Source organism: Vidua chalybeata, chromosome 20, assembly GCF_026979565.1.
Source record: "Vidua chalybeata isolate OUT-0048 chromosome 20, bVidCha1 merged haplotype, whole genome shotgun sequence".
Classification (NCBI taxonomy): Eukaryota; Metazoa; Chordata; class Aves; order Passeriformes; family Viduidae; genus Vidua; species Vidua chalybeata.
The window spans coordinates 7,992,086-8,004,297 of record NC_071549.1 but is presented as its reverse complement, the minus strand read 5'-3'; the positions used below and the strand labels follow the sequence as shown (position 1 = coordinate 8,004,297).

General features: G+C 49.7%; 1 protein-coding gene across 1 annotated transcript; it reads right to left on the bottom strand.

The window, feature by feature from the left end:
• Positions 1 to 437: 437 nt before the first annotated feature.
• Positions 438 to 10,568, bottom strand: P2RX5 (purinergic receptor P2X 5). The gene is made up of 12 exons (XM_053961574.1): positions 10,415 to 10,568; positions 7,621 to 7,771; positions 7,195 to 7,266; positions 6,167 to 6,242; positions 5,741 to 5,837; positions 5,295 to 5,375; positions 4,684 to 4,822; positions 3,961 to 4,097; positions 3,619 to 3,712; positions 3,053 to 3,118; positions 2,708 to 2,790; positions 438 to 2,336 (listed from the first exon to the last, which is right to left on the bottom strand). Exons 1-12 carry the CDS (start codon positions 10,549 to 10,551, stop codon positions 2,261 to 2,263), a joined length of 1,209 nt encoding a protein of 402 aa, XP_053817549.1. The 5' UTR covers positions 10,552 to 10,568; the 3' UTR covers positions 438 to 2,260.
• Between the last annotated feature and the right edge of the window lie 1,644 nt (positions 10,569 to 12,212).

The following is a 12,212-nucleotide window of genomic DNA, read 5'->3' as shown; positions in this document are numbered from 1 at the left end:
GTGCTGTCTGTCCCTACACACAAATATTGGAGCAGTAACACAGCAACCTGAAATAATTCAATTATTTAAAAATAATTCTGCTGACAAAAGAAAATAACTAAATGGATGTAAAGGTTTGGCACAGAAACATACAAATGTTCTCTTCTCTGACTGCCATCAGTAAATGGCACTGTCACTGGTCTGCAGAACAGCCACAGAAGGGGACAATTCTGTGACAATTCTGACCCACCATCCAGGGAATGTCTTTCCTATAGCCCTGTTCCTGTGAAAATAAGTGACTCATTGGCGTGCTCACATCACTATCACCAAGAGAAGGTGGTGTGACCTGAAAAAGCACTTACAGAACATTCCCAGGGAGCACTGGCCTAAAGTGACACATTTTATTGCTGAACATGAAACACAAGGAGAAAAAAAAAAAAAAAGTCAAAGTCAAGAAATGAGCTCCTGAGAAGGAATCTGGTTATGTTTTATTAACAGCAGGGGTTGTAGGAGTTGTGTTACAGAGTCTAAAGAAAGGAAACATTCTAGGGGATCTGGGAGGCCTGGAGACTTAGATTCAGGAAATAGCTTTGGTCTTCTCACAGGAGGATGTTCTGGCAAGTTAAAACAATGGTTTCAGCAGAGCACAGTCAGTTCTGCATGTCAGGAGGAGCTGCTTGGGTGCCAGGAGTTATGCCAGGCCCTGATGTCACACAGGGGGTTCTTCATGTGTTTCACCATCTAGAGATGACTCAATTTCTAGATGGTGAAACACACAGTTTTAATTAAACCCTGACAGTCAAAAGCCTGGTGGTAACTCTTGTGCAGTTCCCCATGTGGTGACTTGTGTTTGCCTTGAGGAGAGACTTCTGACATGGAGAGGAGGTTTTGGATGAGATCAGAGCACCAAAGGTACATGGCTTATCCTAAATGAACTCCACTGTTTAATTCTATTTTCTAGCCCCATTTTTGGCTCACTACACAGAAGCAGAGGGAGAGAACTAGACTGCGTGGGGTTTGCTGTCAGTGGCTGGGATCAGTTTGCCACTGCTAACAGGTGAATTTTAATTTAGGATGAACCTGTACCTCAGAGTAACGACCTTAAATAAGTTACAGCAGAGGTGGGTGCAGCTGCTGGTGCCATTTGTGCAGACACTCAATGGCAGCAGCTCCCTGATGCCACCCTCAGATGCTGCAGCAGGAGCCCTTCAACTTTGGTATTCAAAGCGTGCACAGAAACATTTAATCTTCATCAGGACAACTCCCAGTCAGTGGTGATGGGGCAGCATGTACAGAACACAATGATATTCCTTAAGCCCTTTTCTGAGATTAGTTACCTCCTCACACAAGATAAATGGACGAAATGGGCTGCGGGGAGACTGATTCTGCTGAGAGACAAGCACTTGTATTTCCTGGAGGTCACTGGTGCTGAAGTAGCAGGCAGATATGTTCTCACTTCCCTGCTGTTGGTGCATTTGGAGGAGGCTGGCCCTGGCAGAGCTGCCCTTCTCAGTGTGCAGCACAGCCCAGGGTGCTGTGAGAAGCAGAGGCACTGAGTGCCCATCCAGCTCTGCCACCACAGAAATCAGGCAGTCAGACAGCAAGGACAGTCCCGAGCAAATGAAAGCAGGCACTGAAGGAAGGAGGCAGAAGCTGTGCAGGTGCTTCCAGGGCCACGCTGCATTCTCAGTGCATTAACCCCCATAAGAGTGACTGTCCCTCCCTGCCTCAGGCCCTGCAGGATAACAGCCCCTTCCCCAGCTCCAAGAGCTGCTCCAATGCCACATATCCCTGCACCTCCTGAGCAGAGCAGTCCTGCTGCTTCACACCTGATGTCACATCACCCAGGCAGGAGCTGGAGGCGGTGGCTGCCAGGGCAGCAGAGCAGGAAACAGGTTGGGTTTCAGCTTCAGCCCTTCCCAAAGTGCTCCCATCGCAGCTTTTCTCCACGTGGAAGCAAAGCACAGCCACAGGACAGTGCTGGCTATTGGCATAAGTGCAGATCTAGCTATCAGTGGATATAAAAACATTCATTTGGTGCCTTCTTTGTTCTTTTATAAAAATCCTTTTATAAATCCATAATGATGACACATGTTGCAAGCTCAGGATCCCAGAGAAATCTCAGGGAAGAAAGGCAGTCTTTAGAGAAGGTTTTTTCCTCTGGGGATCCTGATCATAGTAGGCCTGACTTGGGGTATGTCCACCTCGCAGTGCTGGTGTGATGCCACACCAGCGTGGATTTCCTGGAGCAGGAGTCCAGCTGGCAGAGCCACTGCTGTGCCTAGAGCCCGCCGAGCTGCTCTGGGCTCTGATTCCCGTTCAGCGTAGGGCTCGACAAGGACTTCCTGGAGCTGGACCTGGGGAAACAGGCACAGGATGAGCAGCCTGGGTTTGCTTCAGGAGGCAAAAATGTTCCCAGCTAGGCCTATCTCACCTTACCCCAAAGGCCCCTCCACAGCTCAGTTTCACGAGGCTCTTGGAGCTGCCCCAATTCCACCCTCGGTCATTAGGGACCAACGGCACGAGGCCATTGCCAGTCCAACCATGACACAGCAGCTGCCTTTCCTCCCCAGCTCACTGCAGCAAGGAATTACAGAGGAAGCCAATAACTTGGCCAAAATAATTTGGAAGAATATATTTCCCTGGAACTGTGCTCCTGTATCTCCTCCTATTTCTATCACTCTTAACAAAAAGCCATTATTTTTAACACAAAGCCAAGCCCACTTACTTGACTTCCTCGTACTTTTTGCCTCGATAAAAGTTACTCTTCTTGATCAGATATAGCAGCACCAGGTCACAAAAGAAAGCTCCCTGCAAAGGGAAAGAACTTGTGTTTTATCTTTGAAATGGAAGTATTCTGATCTCATTAGAAATGAGCATTAATGAAAGGATAACTGGTAGAAACTGTTTGCCTTCATTCTCCATGCATTTTCCAGGGTATGTATATATTAAGACAGGACACAGACACACACCTGGCTGAGTAGTAAAGATTCTGCTGGAGAAGGTTTAAACCCCCCATCCTATTTGGGGTCTGGGTCCCTTGGGGTTACTTTGAGATAAAACATTCACTTACAGCTCCCATGAGTGCCAGCCCCGAGCTGATATTGATAATGGTGGGAATGATGTTAAATTTCCCTGCCTGGAAGAACAAAGGTCATGAAGTCACCACTGAGAGAACAACCCACAAAACAAACTCAAGGGTGTGGTGCTGCACTGGGGAAGCTGCTGCTGCCCCTTGGGTGCATTTTGTTCCCAGGCACAACCACAGGGGATTTGCAGGGAACAATCTTGGAGGCTGAAGGTCTCTGTGTCTCAGATCTGACTGTCCCTGGCTGCATTTCTGAGCTTGCATCATCCCTGGATTAGGCTTCTTTTCTCTCTGCAGTGCTTGCACATGGAAAACGAGTCTCTGGGGCACATTTATTTCTGCTGGGGCTTTACATGAGCCTGGTTTTAAGTAGATGAGGTGCAGGCTCAGCTACACTACAAGTGATCTCCCTTACATGGGGATTAGCTCCACACGGATGGATGGGAAAAGCCCTTTCCTACAACAAGCCAGAGAGGCTGTCCTCCCCTCAGAGCTGCCTCCCCCCACTTCCTTTCTCTGCAGGCTCTGGGACATCCTGGCCTGGCCCTCACCTTGCCATTCACCATCACATCGAAGCGGATTCCGTACGCTTTAATGAGCGTCCGGTAGTCGACCCCCTCAGCATCCCGGTAATATTTGGCAAACCTGGAATACAACAAGTGCTGGCTTTAATTCCACCTGCCCCTCTGAAGCCTCGCATCCCTTCAAAGAGATCTGTTCCCTTATCAAAGCCAGCTGTAGCCTGCCAGGAGCACTCCTTACCTCCCTCCCTTGCTCCTCTGCGGCAGTGCCTGGCACAGGCTGGTGCCACTCCACTGCCAACCTCCAGCACCTGCCAGGCCAAGCAGCCCAGCCCAGCTGTGGTACTGCATCGTGCCCTCCTCTGTACCCACCTGAAGTTGTACCCAGAAGAGATGGAGGTTTCTGCAGACTTGTTATCCAGCCGGCTAAAAGAATAGTGAGGATTACATTCAGAAGGGGCTTTATCAAGATCACAGTTCCATTCAATCTGAATTCCTATCACACCACCCTTAAAAGAGAGAGACAGGGGGAGTTGTTTAAGCTGAGTTCAGTTAAAGTGTCTTCAAATTTGTCAGACCCTTGGGCAGGCTTTCCCCAGGGGCAAGAAACAGTTGCATTTCTGGTCAAACAACGGGGCACACACTCCTGCCTGGGCTGAGTTCAGGTGTGTGACATTAAACCCATCATTACTCTACAACCCCACTTCTCCCTGTGCTGGTATCCTGAGGTTTCTCATCCCAGGACACTGATTTCATTCTATTCCACACTTCAGTGGGGAAGATGATCTTTTATGCAGGAGTGGATTTCCAGAGTTCTGGGTTTAAACCAACGGTGTAGTAATGTTGAAATTAAAACAAAGAATTGCTGCTGGCAGAGCAGCACTTTGGGTAGCCCTGAATAGAAATAACTGACCCAACCAGCTTTTTGAGAGGCCCCCTATTCCCTGGGGAGAGGATAAATGGAACCAGCTTGACTTTAAGCACTGGCACCTCTGCAGTGCAGCCTGGACAGCAGGCAGCTCCCTGGGCAGTGACTCCTCAGATCCTCCCAGTGAGCCAGCTGGGAACACCCACGAGCCCCAGGGGCACTCCTACCTCCGAGGCCATTTCCTGGAAGTTGCCCCCAGCCCAGCGGACGATGTTCCCCAGCACGAAGATGGGGCAGTAGGGATGCTCCTGGCTGTACCGACAGGTCTTCAGGTAGGATTCGTTGTCAGTTGCCAGCACATTCATCCTGCACGCAGGAAACAGAGAAATCTGCCTTGGCTCCCTCTTTCCTTGTCTTTGCAGCCTGCAGCAGGACTGCAGAGACAAGAGGCTTCTCCAACACCCTCTGTGCACAGCAGGCTCGTCACCCTGAGGGTGTCTCTGCTGCAGTCTCTCCCCCAAAAATGACCTCCTGGCCAGAAAAGGACTTGGCCAGCTGAATCTGGGCTCAAGAAAGAGCTCACACAGAACAGATTGCCAGACTGCTCCAGGGTGACCTGTCTTTCTCAAGGGAAAACAATAGAACTCTAGAAATGCCTATCTGAGCCCAGAACATGCACGTTTCTACGCTGGTTTAGTTTGGTCACATTGCAGCAGCAAAGGCAAACAAATATTTTTTAAATTTGCATTTTTTGCCAGCCTTGTCCAGGCACTTTATTTTTTTGGAGGAGGGGGAATATCTATTGAGCAGGAGCAGCTCAGGAACCTGTGGCACTTACTTGGAGAACTTAAACTTGGGGAAGCGAATGGAGTTCTTGATGTAAACAGTGAAGTTTTCTGCACTGCCCAGAAGTGGTTTCCTGGAAGAGAAGGGTTTGTTCTCTGTCTCTGTGTCTTGCCCACATGTGAAATCTTGAATTTCCATTTTAGAAGCAGCTTCATCCAATAGGTTGGATGGCACCAGGCCAGCTATGCCACTTCCCCCACAGTGCCAGCAAGGGGTTGGTGAGGAGCATGCAGGTCCAGGGGATACCCCGAGAGCTGGGAACAGCCAGGGAGAGAAGCAGGGGGAGCAGAGGGCCAGTCCTGCCATGGGGGGCCTTGCAGAGCCCCCTCCTGCACTGAGCAGCCAACATTCCAGCAAGCACCCAAGCAGAGGGGACACAGGAACTACCCTGGGTGACACACAAGCCAAGCAACTCAAGCTTGGAAACAAGACACGTACTTGGGCCTGGATCTTTTCTCCACTGGGCACCAGGCCAGTATCTCACAAGTCCCTCTGGTGCTGCCCTTGACTTTCAAACAACGGCCAGTCTTAACCCCTGCGAGCAGACATCACAGAAAAGGTCACACCAGCAGTCACCTCCTCTCCTTGCCCGCAGGGCATGTGAAAATAGAGGATTTTCCCTCTCCTCCCTGCTGAAAGGGCCTCTCAGCTGGAACAAACACCCTCTTGTGTCTCTGAGCAGCCCGGGGTTCCCTGGCCCAGCCACCACAGAGCTGTAAGCAAGGCAGGGATCTTAATAAGAGAGAGGAAAGGAAAGGAAAGAAAGGCCTTGGTGCTCTCTGTAATCAGAGATTGGGGGGGTGTACCCAGGCTGAGGGCTCTGAAGGACACCAGACACAGCACAGACAGGGACACATCCCTTACCATTGCCAGCCACCACTGCTTCCCCTTCCAGGCAGTCCGTGTCCTTGTCACACAGGGCATCAGGAATGCTGGCACTCTGCAGAGGGGAAAAGGACACAAGTGACAAAAAGGACACCACAGCCAGAGAAATTGCTGCTGACATGGGGTGGATTCTGTGTGAGCACTAAAACCACACAGCTGAAGTGGTAACTGGGGGTCATGCAAACATATCCCACCAGCAGGAGCACCAGGATTCAGCCACACCCTCCCAATTTTGGGTTCTTCTCAGTCTGGAGAGGGGCAGACTGAAAAAAACCAACATTAGTACTCACCAAAACCAGGCAGGAGCCCACTTTTCTTTAAGATAACCCTGCCTTGGATCTAAGCCACAAAGTTCTCTGGCTCAAATGTGCCCCTGTCCTGGCTGCTCGGCCACCAGAGGACAGCAGTGCCCTGACCAAGCCAGCTGTGCTGCCGCTGTGACATGGAAAATCCATCTGCTCCGTGGACAAAGCTCTCCCTGCACAGCCAGACGCCTCCTCCCGGAGCTCCAGCCCACTCCAAACATCTCCACAGAGGAGATTCCACATGACACAAGCACCTCATGCCTTTGGCCTTCAGGGCATGTTCAGGAAGGTGCTGAGCAACCACCCCGTGTCTGGGGGGTAATGAGAGCCTGAATGTTCAGCACTTTCCAGGATGGTGCTCTTAAAACGTCTCCTCTCCCCATAACTACCCTGAGTCACATCAAATCTGTTTTCCCAGGGCCTTTTCTAACCCTGAGCAATCACTGCCTGGTCTCATCTCCAGCTGGGCAGAAATTCAACACCACCTAAAGTCAGGAAGGCTCTGCATGATCAGTGCTACTGGAAATTAAGACAGCTGAGTGTCCCAGGTTTACAGTAATTTCCCAACTGAGCTTTTACACTACAGGAAAAAAATACTTGTCTTTCATCCTTCCTTTCTTTGTTGCTCCAGAAGTGTCCTCTGTCAGTTCTTACCCCCGGTTTTGCAGGGGTCTTGGGGTCAAGGGGCTCAGTTCTTCCTACCTCAGGACACGTGGCTTGTCTCTGGTTTGGGGTCACAATCAGATTTGTCATGACAAAGAAGACGCTTTCACCCTGCAATAAACAAAGAGTTAGAAAACTTGGTTTACTTTTAAAGCACTTGTAATAAAGAGCATGAAGCTTTCTTCAGAAGAGAACAATCCCCTCTTCCCACAGCTTTTCAGGCTGAGATACATCACCCTTTGTGTGGATATTTGTTTGGATGAATTCCCTCACACTGTGGGTGCACACACAACCACGAGAGCCAGCCCACAGTCCTGGGGGGAGGCAGAGCACCCCCAGCATCTCGAATAAAAAACTCACAGCAGAAAACCCCTTCCAGCACCACTTTCCTGTATCCCAGCTCCTGTTAATTCACAGGGAAGACCTGGATAGATCACTTCAGCACCCACAGGGGGTGATGCCAACCTGGGGGGGGATGACATAGTCTGCAACATCCCAAATCCTCTCCCCCAGCTCCGAGGTGTTGGTGAAGGCCACCCCTTTCAGCTTGGTGATGACAGAGCTCTGGAGGGACGTGTCTGTGTCCTGGTAGCCTTTCTTGACCACAAACACCCACCTGTGTGAACACAGCAGCGTTAGGGGAGGCCAGGGAATGAGTCAGACAGAGAAATTCACACCAAGGTCAAATCAAAACATGCCAATGACACCAAACCCTCTGCAACTGCCACTGCTAATAAAGGATAAACCCTTGGACGCAAGCTGTGCTTGCCAAGAGTGGAGGAATGTGTAATAACAGGTCATGAGGTAAGAAACCAAAACCTCCATCTGTGCTACACTCAACAACCTCAGAAACGGAAAGGAAGAGCAGGGCTGTGTCTTTCTCAAGATGAAAAACAAGAGAGGCTTTTGCAGGGTGCAGGGCAGAGCGTGGCTGGTTTCCCAAGTGCAGAACTCTCACTTTAGCACACAGTCACCGAGCTGCCAGCCAGCAACAGACCAGGCTGGGAGATGGAACCCCTGCAGCTGAGCTGGGTATTCCTGGCAGAAAGCTGCAGGGAATATTCCCAGCTGGATCCAGCTCCTTTGTAAGCCAGCCTGGGAGAGCTGCTGCCTTGCTAAGCAATCCAGGGGAAGGCTTTGCTTCCTTCTCTCCACTGGAAGCAGCAGGAGTTCCATTTCCCTGGGTGAAAACCTCTGGCTCAAATGAAATGCTTCCAGCTCCCCCACAATACTGCTAAAATCACCTGTCAGGACAGTAAGTCACCCTTGAAGAAGCTGAGGGTGCTGGGGCAGGTTGGGAGAGAGGCTGAATCTGTGCCACAGCTCCCCTTTTCAGGGCTCTCCTGCCCACGGGGAGGGGAAGGGGCTGAGCAGCACTGGTGGCAGACAGGCTTCACCTGCCACATGTGACAAACCTGCACACGAACACTCCCCACTGTTATAAATACATATGATAATATTGGCTTTTCACAAATATTAAAATGGATGCTGTATGTACAATGTCAAAGATACAGTTTTTATTTCTGTTAGGCAGAGTAGTGAAATAGCTGATACAAGTGTGCTTGTGTTAAAATGCTGCTTGGTTGGGATAACATTCCATGAACACATGAAGAAGACCCCTGCTATTGATATGCCAACTGTGAACACTTACCATCAGTACAAAGTATGGACCAAGGCCCAAAACTGGAGGTGATGATAACAATGGATTAAAACCACAACCAAGAAATACACATGCTCCAAAAAGGCAGACCTGAGGATGAGCCATGCTAAACAATTCTTGGAACATGTAGACTAGTTTAGGGGGAAAGTTTTAATATGCATAATTGTTTATTAGCATGCAACAGGCTGTTGCAATAGACATGGCATATAAAGGCTGTTTCTGAAATAGCCAGGGTGCTCTTGGTGGAATGCCAGGCACCCAGCGTTTGAACCATTTGTTTTATTGCCATTTTCCTCCTAAATGTCCGATATTAAACTGAAATTTTTACAGGAGAGTGACCCTTGTTTTTTCACATCCACCCTGGGAAGTTTCCTACTTTCCCCTTTTCCCAAGAACACTGATTTCCTCTCCCAGGAGGGCTCAAAAGCAGATCCTTGCATTTTCTGCAGTGAGTCAATGAAGCAATGGCAGCTGCATCCCAGAAATAGTCCAGAAGGATTTGATAATCCCCACCCCAAGCCAGCCTGTGAACAGGGACATGTTCCTGTAAGCCCCAGGCACAAAGGAGTCACTGCAGGGACCATCAGTGAGGGTTTGCAGGAGGGAATAGATGCCAAAGGAGGAAAACAACCCTTCCTTGTGCACACTGTATCTCCCTTAGTCCTCAGCAATGCTCTCCACAGGGTTCCTCCTTCGGCCAGCCCATGCCAGACTGCTGAAGTGCTGCTCTGCTTGCTGGAGCAGGCTCTGGGACTGCACAGCTTTCTATAAATACACCCAGCACGTAAAAATGACTCTGCTATATTTAATCAGTGCAAACACGAGGTGTGGGAAAGGTAAAGGGACCCAGAAGCACAGAGAGCGAGGGGACAGAGTTAGGTGTCACAACCTAAAAAGCCTCAGAAACTCAAGAATCGACAGCACGGGCTGGGTAATTCCAGGTCTGAGCCTGCAGGGACCACTCCTGTGCCCATTACACACCAGTGTGACCAGTCTGCTGCAGAACTGGGCCTTTCCCAGGCTGTTCCTGAGCCAAGCTGCCCTGCTCTGAAATGAATGCAAAGCAGCTGACATTGCTGCTGCCTCAGCCCCCACAGCCCGGCTGCTGCAGCCCACTCCAGCACAGAAATCTCCCATTTTCTGCTTGCTTCCCTCCCATCTGCACCTGAGCAGGTCAAAAGCTGTGCAGAAAAACACAGGTGTGCCCCGAGGCTCAGCACCAGGGCTCTTAATGCTCGTTTTTCCTGAGGAGTCAAGCAGCAGGGTTTGGCACCATTCCCACAAAATAAAGAAATAAAGGCATAAATAATGCAGTACAAAGCCATAATCACTGGGTCTATTTTTAACCCGACCTGAATCTGAAACGTAGAGCTGAATCTAGCCATCCCTAGCAGGTGAAAAATCAGACATAACCTATTAGACACTACAAAATGCAGCTGTATAAACCTGTCTGATGATCTGCATTGCAATCAGGAGGCACAGCAGGCTGTCACTGTGTGCAGAGTACTCTAATTTATCTTTATCACAGCAAAATCCATCTTTATCACAGCAAAATCCATCTTTATCACAGCAAAACATGAAGCAGAGGGTGATTCTTACCCCACCAGGTAAGCCAGGATGGAGAGCTGCACCACTCGGTAGAGGACCCCAACCTTCTTGTTCTTTGCAATGACGTATTTCTCCGTTTTATAATCGAAAAGAGACAGAAATAAAGCCTTCCAAGCCACCTGCCCCATGCTCCCAGCTCGCTCGGTGGCTGGAGCAGGCACAGCTCGCACCACCCACACGTGCAGTGCATGGAAACCTGACACACCAGCCCTGATCTCCAACTCCTCCTCCTCCTCCCTCGGCAGCAGCTCAGTCAGAAGCCAGCAGCTGCACTAAGTCACATCCTTCCTGAGCTGCTTTCCAGCTGATTCATCCCTCGGGATAGCCCCTCTCCCCCTCCAGGTTTCCTTCTCTCCCCCCAGGAAATGTTTAGAATGAAACACGTTACAGTACAAAGCCACCTCACACGGCCACAGAATGTGCTGAGCTGGAAGGGACCCACAAGAACCACCCAGTCCAACTCTTAGCCCTGCACAGACACCCCAAAAATCCCACCCTGTGCCTGGCAGTGTTGCTCAAACACTCCTGGAGCTCTGGCAGGCTGTGACCATTCCCTGGGTCCTGTCACTGTCAGCAGAGAGCAGAGCTCAGCTGCAGCATCCAAGGGGACGCAGGTACAGCATTTCTCACCATTCCTTAGTGATCAAAGCCTTTCTTCAGCCTTTACAGGGTGACAACGCGTTGGGGTCAATTTTTGATTTCTTAAACGTTTGCATGAGCAGTGAGAACCAGGGTCCTCGACTGTCAGCCAAAACACCTGCCTGGTTCCCACTCCTTCACACCAAAACCCAAATTAAGAAACTCAACAACAAATTCTGCACGTGCCTAAGGATAAATCAATGCTTTCCAGGAACTGGACGTGAGGAAACAAGCACAGAGGGTGAGCAGCCTGGCTTTGTTTCAGGAAACAATGTGGGCAAGAGGCTCCCAGCCAGGCCTGTCTCACCCGACCCCAAATGCCCCTCCAAGCAGCAAAAGCTCCAGATCTCAGTTTCACAAGGCTTCTGGAGCTGCCCCAATTCCATCCTGGGTCATGAGGGACCAGCAGCACCCGGCCAGGGGCAGTGACACAGCACCTGCCTCTGCTCCCCAGCTCTCTGCAGCGAGGAATTACAGAGGCAGCCAGTAACTGCTAAACTCATTTCAAGAAATATAATTTCCTGTAATTGACCTCTGTTTGCCAATAACAATTACTGTGCTCCTGTATCTCCTTTTATTTCTGTTAGGCAGAAAAATGAAGGAACTGCCCTGCACCAATCCCTTCCCTGGGAAAATCATTCTCAAGATTTCAGGCTTTATGAAAATTTTGTCCTTCATCCTCCTTAAATTCCATATCAAATTTAAACAGACAGATCTGGGTTTTAATGAAGTTGCTCCAAATCACAAAAGAATCACAACCAGCGTCATAAAGAATGAAGAATTCATTTTATCCCTCTTCCCAGAGCCATCCCTAGAGTTCCTCTGCAAAGGGAAAGAAACCTTTCTCCAGCACCTGCAAAAGTAGAACACAAACCTGCCTGTGGCCTCCTTGCAACCTGGTGGCTGCCAGAGCAGCTCTGCCCTGAGCCTTTGTAGTTATTTTCCAGGTCAATTAATCTGGGGAAATATTTACACTGTCAATTAATCTGAGAAAGGTTAAAAAAAGAAAATCCCTAGAGTGAGAAATGTTCTGCTCTAGGTGAGGCCTGAAAGTGTAAACCACGGTTGATCACTGAAATGAAAACAAAAAAGAGAATGCAAACCTGATACTTTCTTGCGGTTTTGGAGGTATCAGTAGAGGTAGAAGTGG